This window comes from Leptonychotes weddellii, chromosome 3 (genome assembly GCF_054177405.1).
Source record: "Leptonychotes weddellii isolate Sample4059 chromosome 3, ASM5417740v2, whole genome shotgun sequence".
NCBI classification, from domain to species: domain Eukaryota; kingdom Metazoa; phylum Chordata; class Mammalia; order Carnivora; family Phocidae; genus Leptonychotes; species Leptonychotes weddellii.
In genome coordinates, this window is record NC_138371.1 from 165,676,981 (window position 1) to 165,694,673 (window position 17,693).

At 38.3% G+C, this 17,693-nt stretch overlaps 1 protein-coding gene across 1 annotated transcript in view; it reads left to right on the forward strand.

Annotated features, from left to right (window-relative positions):
• TM9SF2 (transmembrane 9 superfamily member 2) overlaps positions 1–17,693 on the forward strand; it is a 58,687-nt gene that overhangs the window by 32,802 nt on the left and 8,192 nt on the right. Inside the window, exons 10-14 of the mRNA XM_006731840.3 lie at positions 4,915–5,047; positions 8,072–8,191; positions 11,420–11,477; positions 15,129–15,288; positions 16,660–16,811. Coding sequence (XP_006731903.1) covers positions 4,915–5,047; positions 8,072–8,191; positions 11,420–11,477; positions 15,129–15,288; positions 16,660–16,811 — 623 coding nt within the window. The remainder of the gene's footprint in view (positions 1–4,914; positions 5,048–8,071; positions 8,192–11,419; positions 11,478–15,128; positions 15,289–16,659; positions 16,812–17,693) is intronic.

Genomic DNA, 17,693 nt, shown 5'->3' on the forward strand with positions numbered 1-17,693 from the left:
CCCACAAAAGTGAGCTGAGACCAGAGCAGGAAACAATGCAAGCACAAGAGGATGGAGTTCTCCTTTAAATCAGTCCTTATATAAAGTAACCAACTGGGAGACTAAACTTTGGGTCACTAACAAGGGAGCTGAACCTCAAGTCTCCTCCTGTATTAAGCATGGATTCTTGAAGGGGAGCAAAATGATTCTAAGTTAGCAAGTGCCTTCTGATTCTTGGCAGAATCAAGTAGAAATCCTTTGGGGTAAAGTCTCCCAAATTTAGGTTTGTAGAATTCCCCCAATTTAAGATCAATAAAATATGATCTAGGGGTGCCTGGGTGGCCCAATCAGTTGAGCATCTGACTTTTGATTTCAGCTCAGGTCATGATCTCAGGGTCATGAGATTGAGCCTCATGCTGGACTCTCTGCTCTGCGGGGAGTCTGCTTGGGATTCTCTCTATTCCTCTCCTTCTGCTCCTCTTCCCCCTTCTCTAAAATAAATAAATAAATCTAAAAAAAATGATCTATTAGAAATTCACAAAAATTTACAATAAGCAACATGTTTAGAACCCCCTGAAGATTTCAGATACTACAACTCTTAATTACAGAGTATAAAGTATATGAAAAAATAAGAGGAATATTTAGATAAAGGAAACATAGTGTGTCCCAAGCAGAAGAAATAAAAAGAAATCCACATCTAGATCAACTGTGACAAAACCATAGAACACCAGAGAAAAAAGATCTTAGAATCAGGTAGAGGGGGGAAAAAAATTCGAGCATCTGCAAAAGAAAAACAGTTAAATTGGAAGTGGAAGCTCAGAGACAAAACATCTTAAATCAGTGAGAGAAATTAACTGTTTACATGGAATCATGTACCCAGAGAAGGTATCTTTCAAGAATAAAGGTGAAATACCTTTTTCAGATGAACAGAGGTAGTGGACCACAGACCGTCACTGAAGGAATATCTATAGAAGTAAACTTTAGCAGTGAATCAGTCAATCCATCGATCGATCAGACCTGAAGAAATTTCTATAGAAGTACTTTAGCAGAAAATAAATAAAAACCAATCCCAAAGAGATAATTTAGAAAAATGGGTGAACAAAAAGATTCCAAGTAAACATTTTCTGTTTATAAAAATAATGAGTCTAAAAATTTGGAGATTAACAAAAGTGTATCAGCAGAGAAAAAACAAATTTGATGTATAGTATTGGATAAAGTGGGTGGCCATTTGGTTAAAAAATAAGGTAGATTCCAACTTTATTCCTTATGTTAAATGAAAATGTGAAACTGTAAAATACTAGGACACATGAGAAGTTATTTTTAAATCTTGGAGAAGGGTAGAATTTTTTAAGTATCACAGAGAGCCAGAAGTTATAAAAGAAATGATTGCTCTATGATTACTATGTCAAAAAACATTTGAATAGGAAGAAATACCATTAAGTAAAAAGATAAAAGTCAAATGGGAAAATATTTAACACATGTAACAAACAAAAAGTTAATTCCTCATAAATAAAGAAATCCTAAAATCATTACAAAAACAATCATCATCCCAGTAAGCAACCAGGCATGGTATATGAAAAGAGAGTCCATTAAAAAGAAATACAAGGGACACCTGGGTGGCTCAGTCTGTTAAGCGTCTGCCTTTAGCTTAGGTCATGATCCCAGGGTCCTGGGATCGAAGATCGAGTCCCGCATCGTGCTCCTTGCTCAGCGGGGAGCCAGCTTCTCCCTCTGCCTGCAGCTCTGCCTACTTGTGCATGCGCACGCTCTCTCTGACAAATAAATAAAATCTTTAAAAAACAAACACAGATGGTTCTTAAACATATAAAAAGATCTAACATCATTCATAATAAGAGAAATGCAAAATAAAACTGCAGTGCAAGATTGTTTGCTCCTCTGGCGCACTGACAGCAATTAAAATGTTTGATAATGTGTTGGTGGATTGAGGACGTGAGCACTTTGATACGTAGTTTATGAGAATGTAAATTGGTGTAACTTATGAAAGGCACTTTGGCAATATTAGTTTATAATGTAGATAGTTTGACCCAACAATTCAGTTCTTAGAAACTAACTTGGGGGGCACCTGGGTGGCTCAGTCGTTAAGCGTCTGCCTTCGGCTCGGGTCATGATCCCAGGGTCCTGGGATCGAGCCCCACATCGGGCTCCCTGCTCTGCGGGAAGCCTGCTTCTCCCTCTCCCACTCCCCCTGCTTGTGTTCCCTCTCTCGCTGTGTCTCTCTCTGTCAAATAAATAAAATCTTTAAAAAAAAAAAAAGAAAAGAAACTAACTTGGATGCAAAGGTTTTTATTATTACTGCTATTTTTTATTTTAAAACAATATATTATTGCTTATAATAACTAAAGCTTTTAAGAAACTCAAATACTCATTAATAGGGGACTGATTTTATAAATTATGGAATGTCCCTGCAGTAGAATACTATGTAATCATTAAAAAGAATGAGGCAATTCTGTGTATACGAATGTGGAGGCATCTCCTTATTATTAGGCCAAGACAGCAAGATGTGAAATAATGTGTATAATATGCTACCATTTATGCAAAATGAGAAAAGGTATTCATGCATTTCCTTATGTATGAGTAGAGTATCTCTGCAAGGATAGTAAGAAACTTGTCACATTTGTTTTCTCCAAAGAAAGGGTACCTGGCCCTTTATGGAAAACTTAGTTTTTACTTAACTCTGAATTTTTTAGTGCTTATTCAGTAAAAAAGTAATCAGAACTGGTGCCTCGTCTGTAATACTACCCCACCTAAAAGAAGAGGTGAATGTACTTTTTTCCCTCATACTTTTAATATAAACATTCACAGAAGCACAGAGATTAGTATACCCATCACCCTGGTCCAACAGTTCTCAGCTCATGTTTAGTCTTTTTAGAATCCCACCAGTTCCTCCCTTTCAGTTGTTTTAAAGTCAGTCCCAAATGTAATTTTATTTAATCCATTTAGAACCCATGTACTTTTTTTTTTTTTAAAGATTTTATTTATTCATTTGAGACACAGAGATACAGAGAGAGAGAGAGAGAGCACGAGCAGTGGGAGAGGCAGAGGGAGAGGAAGAAGCAGACTCCCCGCTGAGCCAGGAGCCCGATGCGGGGCTCGATCCCAGGACCCTGGGATCATGACCTGAGCCGAAGGCAGACGCTTAACCATCTGAGCCACCCAGGCGCCCCATAGAACCCATGTACTTTTAATAAAACTTCAGTTTGTACATTCCTCAAAAATGACCAAGTAGAGTATAGTTCCATGGTGTATATGAAAGTATTTTGATTTTTACTGTTGCCTTATATTAGGCATTATAAGAGCAGGATTAGTACCTATATAAAAGTTTCCATGTTTCAAATTCCAGTTGATTTATATTTACTAAAAAATATGTGTAAATGTAACATCAGTAGCATTGTCTGCTGCGCACAAAGGTAGAAGTTTGAGAATTTGGGGTAGAGGTGAGATGCATCCTGAAGGAAATGTCGAGAAATGAGGCTGAAAAAGTAGTGGGGGTCAGAGTCTGAGGACTTGTAACTAATACAGTTTGAAGGTCACAGGGAAGCTCTTAAAGAATTTTAAACAGCACTGCATAGCCAGGTTTGTGATGTAGGAAAATCACTTTCAATATTATGTGGAGCATCGTTCAGAGCAGGGCAAGATTGAAGGTACAGAAACCAGTCCAGGGGGCACCTGGGTGGCTCAGTTGGTTAAGCGACTGCCTTCGGCTCAGGTCATGATCCTGGAGTCCCGGGATCGAGTCCCACGTCGGACTCCCTGCTCAGCAGGGAGTCTGCCTCTCTCTCTGACCCTCCCCCCTCTCATGCTCTCTATCTCATTCTCTCTCTCAAATAAATAAATAAAATCTTAAAAAAAAAAAAAGAAAAGAAACCAGTCCAGGGGTGATTATGGAACTCCCAGAGATAGGATGGTGGCAGGAAAGAAAAAAAGGAGCTAGACAGACAGATACAGCGGGTGTTTAGAGGGCGGGATGGAATACTGTTTGGTTGACTATGGAGAAGGTGGAAGAGGGAAAGAAAATAAATGAGCCAATGTTTCTGGTCCAAAACACCCAGTTGGTTAAAGGACCCTGCTGGATGCTGTATTGAGAAGTATCTGAATAGAAGCAAGGGCAGGAACACAGAGGTCAGTGTGGTGTATTACAGTAGCCAGGTAACAAGGGATGACTTGAACTGGGGGCTAGTGTTGGGTTCTGCTGAAATATTTTGGAGGCAGAGCTGAAGATTTGTTAAAGGACTGTATTCAAGATGTGAAAAAAAGGAAGGAATCAAGGAGGATTCCAAGGTTTGAGGTACTGAACTGCTGGCCAGATGGAGCTGTAACTACTGGGTGACTGGGTTGGGGCGGTGTTGCTGCTGCAGAAACAGTATAGATGGGGAGAGAGAATCCATTCAGTTGTGATAGTTCTGTTCAGGGTGCTTGTTAAACAACCAAGTGGAGCCGTGATTAGGCAAATCGTGTATGTGTGTCTAGAGATCGGGGGAGCAGTTAGGGCTGGTGGCAAATTTACTCATATGCTCATAGCTAAGTCTACTATACCCAGCAAAGTAGCTGTGAAACCTAATACCATTCATTCATTTTGGATATTGGTGAAAGTAGATTGAAAAGGATGGAGTGTGAGTGAAATTAAGTCATCAAGTTGGATCATAAAGCTTGACTGTCACATTATTTTACATACCTTTTTGAAGTTTCTCAATGTATTTTTATAGACCTTAACATACAACATTCCTTTAAAAGCAATTCAAGAAAACTATATAAAGCTCTGGGAGTCAAACTTCATAAAACTTTGGAATTGGAATAAATACTAACATTCGTAAGTTTAAAAGAATTTTTCTATATCAGCATATTCACCAGTGAACAAACTGTCTAGCTGTCCTGGTGATACCACATGTCAATTAAACAACTTCATTCCCTTTTTAGGAGGATGCCCAGGAAGAATTTGGCTGGAAACTAGTTCATGGTGATATATTCCGTCCTCCAAGAAAAGGGATGCTGCTATCAGTCTTTCTTGGATCAGGGACACAGATTTTAATTATGACTTTTGTGACTCTATGTAAGTATTCAATGAAAATTAAAAAGTAGAAAATACTTTTTCTAAATAATTATTTGAGAATCAGTTTTCCAGGGTGCCTGGGTGACTCAGTTGGTTAAGCATCCAACTCTTGATTTCAGCTCAGGTCATGATCTCCCTCTGTCCCTCCCCCTGCTTGCACACTCATGCGTTCTCTCTCTAAAATAAATAGATAAAATCTTAAAAACAAAAAACGTGGAAACTGGTTTTCCTAAGTGTAGCTAGGCTAGATTGTTTCTAAGAGTCCTTTTGGCTTTTAAATCTGTGTGCTTTGGCTATACATTACTTGGAGGCAGGGTTAGCTGTGCCAGAAAACTGACCTCACATCTCCCTTACAGCTGCATAGAGACCAAGCCTTTGTCATGGAGTTGGAGCTGAAGATGACTAGGTACCTGAAGACCGTCTGGGTCTGAGTCTCGGTGGCTCGGAACGAGGGTCATGCAGGTTGCCTCTGCCCCACTACCAGGAGCAGTATGATTAGGATTCCAAGACGTTTTTGGCTTCCACTGAGAAAAAAAAAAGGAGAAGAGGGAATGGGGCAGGAAGCTTTTTGTAGACCTTCCTCATCTTGGAAGGATTTAGGAAGCAAGGGAGAAGTGTTATTACTTAAATTTTTGTCAGTTAAGACAGTCTTTTTTTTTTTTTAATAGCCCCTCCTCCCCCCGTAGAGTTATTGATCAGCCACAGGGGTGGTTCTGAGGCTGCTGTATGGGAATACAGTATTTCTGCAGTTTTCCTAATTGTAAGAGAAAAAAAGGTTTATGAATAGAGTTTTCTAAATTTTGCTTTTATTTTCCTTATGTTTCCTTTATTGGTGCCTTCTACTGATGAACAGTAACGAATTATTACTGGAAGAATTCAGAAATCCCTGACCTTTTAATAATTTTTTAATGAACATTTGTCCTTATGTTTGATTGCATATTAAATATGTAATACTAAAGTCATTTTATGTTAGTAAAATTATTCCACGTTTTTGTGATGGAAATATATAAATACTTTACAAAGAGGATTCTCACTTCCAAATGTCTGGCACCTGAGTAAGTTTGAGAACCACTGATTTACACCTCAGGCTTACTTTGAAGACTAATCTGAAGATTAACTAGAACATGTATCTTTATCTACTTGGTAAGGAGATGCAGCTATGATGAGTAGGCCTAGAATTCTTAAGTATATTATACTGAAGAGGGTAGGTTGGGAGAAGGCATCATGACAGAGGTTTGGACACAGCCAGAGGATAGCATGAAGGCATTAGATCCCCACAGAGCCAGGATAGAGCTAGAGCAGACTGGATGCTTCAGGATAGAATTCTGCTTGAAAAAAAATTTTTTTTTTTAAAATTTTGTTTATTTATTGGTCAGAGGGAGAGAGCACAAGCAGGGTGAGCGGCAGGCAGAGGGAGAAGCAGGCTCCCCACCGAGTTAGGAGCCCGATGCAGGACTCGATCCCAAGACCCTGGGATCATGACCCGAGCCAAAGGCAGACGCTCAACCAACTGAGCCACCCAGGCGTCCCCTGCTTGAAAATTTTATTGGGAGTTGCCTTCTGTCATCATCTCGTTCTTGTTGGGGGTCTGCCAGAAAGTGAATTCGTGAGGAAGGAAAGTTTCAGAGAGCCTAGAGATCATTTTCCTTAAATGTTCAAATATGAACTTTCTTCTTCAGAACAGTCCATTTCTCAGTTCTGGGGAGAATGGGGGGGATGCATTTTGGTTGAAATTCTGATAGGTCTTCTAAAGTCACCCTGGTTGGTTTCCTGCTTATGAGTTTCTCCTCTTGCCCCTTAGTCGGTGCTGATCAGGTATGGGTGGGCACGTGCTTGATTCTGTACACCACAGAAACACTGGGAACTTTCTTGTTCCTGGGATTAGAAAGCCACTTGGATTTCTTACTGAGCAAAGTCATAACTTCTGAATCCCAGCTTAAAACCAGGAATCTTTACAAATATAGCATTTTTATTCTTATTAGTCAGATGGGTTATATAAGGAAGAACAAATAAAACCAACCAACTAAATAAAGGTAGAAGCCAGAATTTCCCCAAGTTATTGACCAAGTCCTTCAGTAACTTGTGTTCAGAAAGCTAATGGTACTATGAAATCTTTATTCTCTTGTTTTATTCATTGATTAGATTCTGTCTTGTCTTTTGTGTTTGAATGTTATAGGGTATTTTTTACCACAAAGGACCCATTATTATTATTATTATTTTTAGATTTTATTTATTTGAGAGAGAGAGAGTGAGCACAAGCAGAGGGAGAGGGAGAAGCAGACTCCCTGCTGAGCAGGGAGCCTAATGCAGGGCTTGATCCTGGGACTCTGGGATCATGACCTGAGCCAAAGGCAGACACTTAACCGACTGAGCCACTCAGGCACCACCCCCCGCCCCAGTATTATTTTAAAGGGAACAAAAGTGGGACTATTTCATGGTGGGAATATCTTTATTCATATTAATTTTAAAAAGCTGTACTTGACAGGGCACTTGGGTAGCTTAGTCGGGTTAAGCATCCAACTCTTGGTTTCAGCTCAGATCATGATCTCAGGGTCATGGGATCGGGCCCTGCATCAGCTCTGTGCTCAGCACAGGGGTCTACTTGAGACTCTCTTTCTCTCCCCTCCCCACCCCACCCTTTCTGCCCCTCCCCCAACTCATGCTCACGCTCTCTCTCTCTCTCCCTCCCTCCCTCCTCCCCTCTCTCTTAAAAAAAAAGAAGAAGAAGCTGTACTTGAATCAGAAGAGCTAAAAGCACTCGTGAGCACCCAGTCAGCCTTCCCTGATAATAGGAAAGGTGGGGTTTTATGGACCCCGGCAAGAAATATTCAAAGTAGAGTTTGCTTTGTTATCCTGTTGATGTAGTACCTTAAAATATTGCTAAGATTTAGTGTGACCGTATGATAAGACAGTATATTCATGAAATTGTATTTGGTTTCTTGTTTAAAAAATGAAAGCTGTCTTCTGTCACTTTAGAAAGGAAGCAGTAATGAAATTTGTAACTTAAAATCACTTATTTTTTAGTTTTTGCTTGCCTGGGATTTTTGTCACCTGCCAACAGAGGAGCACTGATGACTTGTGCTGTGGTCCTATGGGTCCTGCTGGGCACGCCTGCAGGCTATGTCGCTGCCAGATTTTATAAGTGTAAGTAAGAGCGACCCTGACTGTCACGTCAGGGATCTCATCTGCTCCATCACTGCACCTGAGCCAGTAGGTGATTTTCTCAAACCAGTATGTATCATAGGTACATATCTTTATATAAAAGAAGCTTGCGATGTGGATGACCATCCCTAGATTTTGTTAAAAAAGGTTTATACAGTGAGGTAAGCAAATTTAGGTGCTGCTTATCCATCATTCCCTCTGTTCTTTTACTTTTAAGTTTTGACATAAGAGGTTTGGCTGAACAACTTAGATTGCTACATTCATAGAAATGTGTATAGACTAATAAAGGAAGATAATATGAGTATCACTGATTTATTAACTAAAATAAGTAATATATATAGTAATACCTTTTCTTAAATAAGAGAGGTCATGCTAAAGAGCCCTGATATAATTTAATTTGCTTTTATAATATAATTAGTTGTAATCTCTTGTATTCTTGCTTTCTAAAAGTAAAATAAAGTTCAGTGAAAAAAAGTGTCAGGGCCACAGGGTAAGGATGGGCTATGACTAGATGACTTGGAAAGCAGTTTTGCCAGGGTCAGCGAATGCCAGGGTTACTGTGGAATCCTGAAGTCTGTTGAGATGACCTCATAGGTAATCTGTAATTTAAAGTGACAGGGACAGGGAGGAGGTAAAAAACTCATGCTCTGAAAACTGTAAGACATTGATGAAAGAAATTGAAGACACAAACAAATGGAAAGATATACCATGCTCATGGATTAGAAGAATTAATACCATTCAAATGTCCATACTACCCAAAGCAATCTGCTGATTTAGTGCAATCCTTATCAAAATACTAATAGTATTTTTCACAGAACTAGAACAAATAAACCTAAAATTTGTATGGAATCAAAAAAGACCCTGAATAGCCAAAGCAATCTGGAGAAAGAACAAAACTGGAGGTATCACAATCCAAGATTTCAAGATAACACTACAAAACTGTAATAATTAAAACAGTGTGATACTGTCACAAAAATAGACACATAGATCAATGGAACAGAATAAAAAGCCCAGAAATAAACTTACTCTTATATGGTCAATGAATCTGTGACAGAGGAGGCAAGAATATACAGTGGGGAAAAGACAGTGTCTTTAAAAAATGGTGCTGGGAAAGCAGGACCACTTTCTTAAACCATGTACACATATAAATGTAAAATGGATTAAATGTGAGACCTGAAACCATAAGCCCCTAGGAGAGAGCAAACAGGTACGTGATCTTTTACATCAGCCTTAGTGACACATCTGTGGATAGGTTTCCTCAGGCAAGGGAAACAAAAGCAAAAATAAACAATAGGAACTACACCAAAATAAATATTATTGTCCTTTTGCACAGTAAAAGACAAATATTTTATATGATTTTTTATATGTGGAATCTAAAAAACAGAAAAAACAAAAAAATAGACTTAAATACAGAGAACAAACTGGTGATTGCTAGAGAGGAGTTGGGTGGGATTTGGGCGAAATAGATGAAGGGAATTAAGATGTACAGACTTTCAGTTATTAAATAAGTCATGGAGGTGAAAAGTACAGCATAGGAAATGTAGCCAATAATACTGTTGTATGGTGACAGTGACTACACTTTATAATGGTGAACACTGAGTAATGTATAGAATTGTGGAACTAGTATGTTGTACACCTGAAACTAATGTAACATTGTGTTAGTTATACTTAAATAATAAATTAGGGGGGAAAAAAGTGCCCACCAAAGAAAAAAACAAAGATGGAAGATGAGACAGAGCTAAGGTTGATGTGAATAAGGTTTGGGGTAGAACACAGTCGGGGTACATGCACATCCTTATAGTGAGGTTGGCTAGACCCAACCCCAAATAGAAGTATTAGTTAGACTTTGCCATATACAGTGCTCCTGAAAACATGAAATCCTATATGTATGTGTGTCTGTGTTTTACTCTTTGTGGATTTTGTCAGGGTTTTTTTTCTTTCTTTCTTTCCTTTCATCCTTTACTAAAGGACAGAGGATTGGTGTCATGTGTGTTTTAACGCATATGAGATATGATTGGTCCCCTGCCTCCCATGCAGCACTCTAGCTTTCTCAACTCCGCTAGCTTTCTTTCAGTTCCTCTGACGGGCTGTGTACCTTCACATCTGCCTGAGGACTTCACCCCATGCTCTTCCCTTTGCTAGAAAGTTCCAGCTCATTCTCCCTCCCAGCCCAGACGCAACCCTCTTTAACTCCTGTCTGTCCTTCAGATCTCAGCTGCGCATTAATCAGGCAGAACATTCCAAGAGGTGCTGTCATGTGGCCCCAGTCACAAAATACTTCATTTTATGGAATATTTATGTTTCAATACAGATTGTTTAACTTTTGATTGGAATTGTATTAAACCCAGAATTAATACTTCCACAATAGTCTCTTTATCAGTAATGCTGTGAATTCAAATCATATACATATTGTCATTTTGTTGTAGGGCAAGTGGTACTTAAACTTGGCTTATAAACGATTAAAACTTTTTTAAAAAATCAAAGCTGTTCTCACATCTCAGCCAGTTTTATCTCCAACTTTTAAACTGGAAGCAGGGAGTACTTTCATTTTTTACTGTATATATTTTTAAAATTTTTTTTTAGTGGGGAAAAGAAATTAGGGTGAAAGGAGATTAACAAGTTCATAAGCAAATTCTGTGAAGTGGCCAAAACCCTTTCACTCTTCCTAGTCACCTAATCTGACACGCTGATCTCCCCATCCCCACTTAAACCCCCTACCAGAAACTGCAATGCCAGAGGAATCCTAGAGATTTAGACCTGCTGTGGAAATTTAAATGTGCTGCACTTTAGGCTTGAGGGTTCCTAGTTTTATAACAAATTCTGAAACTGGCTACAAGGTAAAGGAGAATCCGCAGTATGCCCTTTCTCTACCCAGTCCCATGGATTCAAACTGGCCTAGAGCTTAAGGGTTTGTTTTATTTTGAAATAAAAAAAAATTAGAAAAGAAGTAGTCTTGATGACCTTCCTTTGATATTAGATTTATTATGCTGAAGCAAACATCTTGAGAGCAGGGCTTATCCAGGGAAGTGCTGTGATGTGCATCTCTGATCTGGATTACTTGTGGAGGAGATTATCATCATTTGCTGGTGTGATTTTCTAGGAGTGGGCACCCAGTGCTGTCTGAAAATTTGTTTAATGCTAGACATATGGCCATTTGGTTTGCTTTGAAGAGAAGTCTGTGTGTTATCCCACTTTTGTTTTCTTCTACAGCCTTTGGAGGTGAGAAGTGGAAAACAAACGTTTTATTGACATCATTTCTTTGTCCTGGGTAAGTAATAGTAACTTTTCAGTAGTAACTTTCTTACATAGTCATAAAATTTAGTTCCCAAATTTTCGATCTCTTAAGTCTTGAATCTTCTCTGTCTCTAAACCATGTACCCTAGAAAATGAACTTAATTTTTTAAAAAGGGATAAAAAGTGAGTATTTAATAAACATTTGCACAGTGACCGCCACATGCCATATCTGGAAAAAGTATCCCTCTCTCTCTTTTTTTTTAAGATTTTATTTTATTTGTCAGAGAGCGAGAGAGCACAAGAAGGGGGGACAGCAAGCAGAGGGAGAAGCAGGCTCCCCGCTGATCAGGGAGCCTGGTGCGGGACTTGATTCCAGGACGCTGGGATCATGCCCTGAGCTGAAGGCAGACACTTAACCGGCTGAGCCACCCAGGCATCCCTGGAAAAAGTATCTTTGCACATGAGAAATTGTTACATTCCTTTTCTTAAAAGTCTGTTTCTTAGCCCCTGTAAGTTGGTCTGGCATGTTGTTGTGTAAGGCTGCATTGAAAGCTTTTGACCTAATCACAAGAAGGGGTTTTCACCTGAACATAGTTTAGGCAAGCGAACATTTTTAGATTTCTATCAAAAGTATTGCCGCTTTTAAGCCACCTAAGTGTCCATTCATAGATGAATGGGGTAAGGAAGATGTGGTGTGTGTGAATACATACACACATGCAATGGAATATTACTCCGCTATAAAAAAAAAAAGAACGAGATCTCACCATTGGTGACAGCATGGATGAACCTAGAGGGTATTATGCTAAGTGAAATAAGTGAGACAGAGAAAGACAGATACCATAAGATTTCACTTATATGTGGAATCTAAAAATAAATGAACAAAACAGAAGTAGACTCATAAATACAGAGGACAAATTGGTGGTTGCTGGAGGGGAGGGGGATGGGCAAAATAGATGAAGAGGATTAAGAGGTACAAACATCCAGTTGTAAAATAAGCAGCAGAGGTGAAAAGTACAGCATAAGGAACATAGTCAATAATATTGTACTAACATTAAATGGTAACAGATGGTGACTTTATTTACCATGGTGAGCACTGAGCAATGGATAGGCATTGTCAAATCACTGTTGTACACCTGAAACTAATGTAACATTGTATGCCAACTATAATTCAAAGATAAAAAATTGTTTTAAAGTATCACCCCTTTATTTAGAGTTTATTCCATTAAGTAGAGTAATATGTAGCAAGCGTTTAAAAAAAAACAACGATCACATAAAAAAACAAGTAACTGTGACCCTTTGGAGGATAGCTTTTGATATCACGTACCTGACTGGTGTCTGGTCCTAGAAATAGAACCCACTTTCTTCCCAACTCCCAATTTCGGGTGGACAAGAACCAGCCTCTGAGCAGTCTGCAGCAATAGTGAAAGCCAAAGGTTAAATTTAGAAACCAGGAATTCCATTTGCAGGCCAGAAATAAAAGAGTTGACAATAGTTGCGTTGTTTATACATGTTTGGGATAAAGATTCTCTCAGATAATTACCTCCAGTAAAGAATGGCATGCTTCTCAGCCATTCATGTTGTATTCAGATTTTTAGATGCTTTTCTCAAACTGTATCCTTTGTCAACTAAAGAAGTGTCTCTTCTTCCCAGGACAAGTCAGCTGTGATTTCCTTCAGAATCTTGCCTTTCAGACATTCCTCCTAATCTCTGGCATCTTCTCTTTCTCCCTTTCTGTACGTTCTGTTCATGTGTTTCATCTCCTTTCCTACAAATATACTTAGGCCTCCCAAATCCTAAAAAGAGTTTCTTCTCATAAGCATTTTTCCCTCTATCTTATTTCTTTTACGTTCCCAACAAATTGCCTTGAAAAAATATTCTACACTCCTTTCTTCTCAGCATACATTTACAGTGTAAATCCACGTCATCAGTCTGTCTTCCCCATCACTTTAGTGAAAACTTTTCTCAAAGGTTACCAACAACATTCCCATTTCTAAATCTAGAAATCATTTTCTCTGTCTTCACTCTTTCTACATTATTATCTAAGATTGGGATACTTTCTCCTTGAAACGCCTTTCTTTTTTGGCTTTATAGAAATTATCCTAAGCCAGTTCTTTTATACCTCTGATCAGCCCTTCTTTGATTTATCTTCTTCATCCTACCCTTAGAAGTAAGTGTTCACCAGAAGGATGGTGAGGTAATGAGAGAGGGAGAGAGAAGAAAAGAGCATAAGAGTGCACCAAGAACCCAAGGGGACAGGGAGAATTGGTGTTCACCTAAGAAAAGAAGTACCATTTAATGGGGTACCTGGGTGGCTCAGTCAGTTAAGCGTCTGCCTTTGGCTCAGGGTCCTGGGATTAAGTCCCGCATCCTTCTCCCTCTGCCCCTCCCCCTGGGCTCCTGCTCTCCCTCTCCCTCCCTCCCCCCGAAATAAATAAATAAATAAATAAAAATCTTTAATGAAAAAAGTACCACTTAATGACACAAAATTAATTCATGTAATTTTATGTAAACACCTGCATATAATTATTACAGTAGACACAACAAAATGGCATTTGATATTATTAAACATTGTTTCCATATTTAAAAAGAATTTAATGGAGAAAGAAATGCTTCCTTATATTAATAAAAATCTCTATTTGTGATATAATTTGTATACAGAGAACATCAACAAATTTCAACTATAAGACATAGAGAATTAAAAGAGTTTGGCAGTATGGCTAGGTATCAGCTAATATTCTAAGATCCTGAATACTACCAATAGCAAATTAAATGTTTTAATGGTAGTTGTAGTTGTATGGGAAGAGGACTCTATTTACAGGAGTATTAGCCACAGAAAACCTTCATGCTAGATGTGGCATCACAAACCAGAGGAGGGGAAGTGTTAGATGATGCTGGTAAAATTGTCTAAATGAAGGGAGAAACTCTCTTCCTACCAGTCACACACAATCAGTTCCAGGTGCAGTCTAAATGTAACGGGCATAACGATTAGAAGAAAATAGAGAAGAGTGTCATCATGATCCCAGGTTAGGAAAGACTTTCTCTTAAAGTACACAAAGGATAAAGGGAAAAATTAATGGCTGATCACATTAAAAACTGTGGGGAATGTAGAAACAATTACAGTATGATTACAGCCATGTTTTTAAAAAGGTACTCATTGAAGAAGGACTGAAGGGAAATTTAGTATACACGTTCACTTGTTTGGGTCCATAAAAAGCTATAAACTGGGAAAACAAGATATTTAACAAGGAATTATTAGTAGCTGGAATACATAAATAACTCACATCTATAAGCTGGGAAAAATGTACAACCGAAATGAAAAATGAGCAGTAGATGTAACCAGCAAGTCACAGAAATAATACCTATAAAGCCAACAAGCACAAGATGCTCAGCGGCAGTTGTCAACAGGAAATGCAGATTAAAACAACAAACTTGACAATCCAAAGCATGATAAAATATGTGAAGAGGTAACTTTCATAAACTGCTGGTGGGAGTTTAAGTCAGGCGGAAAAATCTGGAAAGCAATTTGGCAATTTCTAGTGAAGTTTTAAATTCATGTACCCCATTATTCAGAAATTTCATTTTCTTTGTATATAACACAGAAATTATAATATTAATTACATATGATTGGTACTGTATCATTTGCTTCTGACTCAAGTTTTACCCAAAAGCCTGTTGTGTCTTTCAGGATTGTATTTGCTGACTTCTTTATAATGAATCTGATTCTCTGGGGAGAAGGATCTTCGGCAGCTATTCCTTTTGGAACACTGGTTGCCATATTGGCTCTTTGGTTTTGCATATCTGTGCCTCTAACATTTATTGGTGCATACTTCGGTTTTAAGAAGAATGTAAGTTCATAGGTGTTAATTTATTCAAATAAATTTCAGCTAAGGAATTTAGCATATGCCACCTTACAAGATAGAAAAGTGTCTTTGAAAAAAGAATATATGTCTTTTAAAAAAGGATATATAAATCTTTTTTAAGATTTTATTTATTGGGCACCTGGGTGGCTCAGTTGGTTAAGTGACTGCCTTTGGCTCAGGTCATGATCCTGGAGTCCCGGGATCGAGTCCCACATCGGGCTCCCTGCTCAGCGGGGGGGGTCTGCTTCTCCCTCTGACCCTCCTCCCTCTCATGCTCTCTGTCTCTCATTCTCTCTCTCAAATAAATAAATAAATAAAAATCTTTAAAAAAAAAAAGATTTTATTTATTTATTAGAGAGAGAAGGAGAGACGGTGAGAGAATACAAGTGGGGAGGAGAGGGAGAAGTGGGCTCCCTGCGGAGCAAGGAGTCTGATGTGGGGCTCAATCCCAGGACCCTGGGATCATGACCTGAGCTGAAGGCAGACACTTAACTGACTGAGCCACCTAGGTGCCCCTAAAATTTTTTTAATTACATAGATAAGTAAGTACTTGAAATTCTGAAAATATGCCTATTAAAAATAGAAACACTGAAGAAGGACATGATGGTTCGCTACCTGTACACATATATATGTATATCTGTAAAATAATTTAGTCCACAGAAGTATCATCTCCATGAGAATACCAAATTTTAAGTTTTTGATGTATCATCACAGAAACTGTAGAAGTATGTTTTTGCAGTTTTTGCAAGAAAATGAATTTCTACATATGTACCCATTTTTCCCCCTTAGATATGTTTTAGGTACTTTAGGTTTCACTTATTTTTATACTACCATGTCATGTGTTATAAAAGGGAAAACATTATCAGTAGCTTATGGTCATAAAGCTTCATGTAGCCATTCATTTTTGCCTTTGTGTTCTTAAGTCTTAGTAGAATTGAGCTATTTTAATAAAGATGACATTGCCCGTCTCCAAATAAAAATACATTGACAATAATTTCAGAACCAGCTGATTTCTTACAAGTGTATAATTAAAAGGGAAAACCTTTCCTTTGTCTTAACTATTATTTTTAAGTACGATATTATCTCCTTCTATGTATTTCTTACTTTATCTAAAGCCATTAGCGGATAGCTGCTGGAAACAGTGGTGGCCTGCTTCAGTAGACAGACTGAATATTATACTAACAGTGGTTGGGTCATTGCTTCTAAATGCAGATTTCAGTTTGATGACTTAAGTAGACTTGTATTGCCAATAGTGTCGGCATGGAAGCTGAGAAAAAAGCAGGCAAATAGTCTAATAATAGAGAAGAATTTTTAAAATAGATTATAATTATGAATGCTTTCTTTATTTTACTGAAGGCCATTGAACACCCAGTTCGAACCAATCAGATTCCACGTCAGATTCCTGAGCAGTCCTTCTACACAAAGCCGTTGCCTGGTATTATCATGGGAGGGATTTTACCCTTTGGCTGCATCTTTATACAGCTTTTCTTCATTCTGAATAGTATCTGGTAAGCTAAGTGTGAAGTCTTCTTATTCCCTTTACCTTTATGTGTAGTATTAGCTTTCTCTTTTTGTTTCTCTTGATGACTGTTTGTATCTTATAAAGGTAAACTGTTCTCCAATAATCAAAAATCTTAAGAGCCAAAAGGTTATTTTGTCTTTTCCATGTGAGAAAAGGAATAATAGTGATAACAGCTATTATTAATTGAGTTCTTATTAATTCTCTTGATTCTCAGACCTCTATGAGGTGGGTATTATCCCCATTTTAGAGGGACAGAGGTGAAGCTTTGGATGTTAAGTAATTTATTTGTGTCACATAGCTCCTGTGTAATAGAAAATTAACCTGTCTCTCCAAACCTCTGTTCTTCAGTAAGTAATCTGTACTGCTTCAGAGAGGAGACACTCTGAGCCCGTGTATAAAGGGGATTCGAGCAAGCGTTGGGAGAAGGGTGGTGACCTTCAGAGTTCTTACTAATCCCAGGTTTCCTTCATTCTCTGATTTCTTATTTGCATGGAGCTCATAGTGCTAATTTTGAGCCAGTCTAGTATGAGGGTGTGTACACTGCAGTGTATCATCCTTATTGGATCACATTGACATGTTACAGCAGGTACCAAGGTTTGCAGTAGCATAAAGTCAGAACTGAATTTGAACTTTTTAGTGATGAGAATGCATCTTTCCTTCCCGACTGTTATAGCATTTTCACAGTTCAGCTGTTTCTGTCACAATAAGAAACAATACGTACCAAAAGGAACCTTTTTTACTTTGGCTCTGCCTGTCCGTTAATTTTTTATTGAACTTAACCTGACTCACCGGTAGACAATTAGACTAAGCATATTTGAATAAGAGTTTCAGGTTCAACTTGAGAAGGCAGAATCCAATGACATCGCCG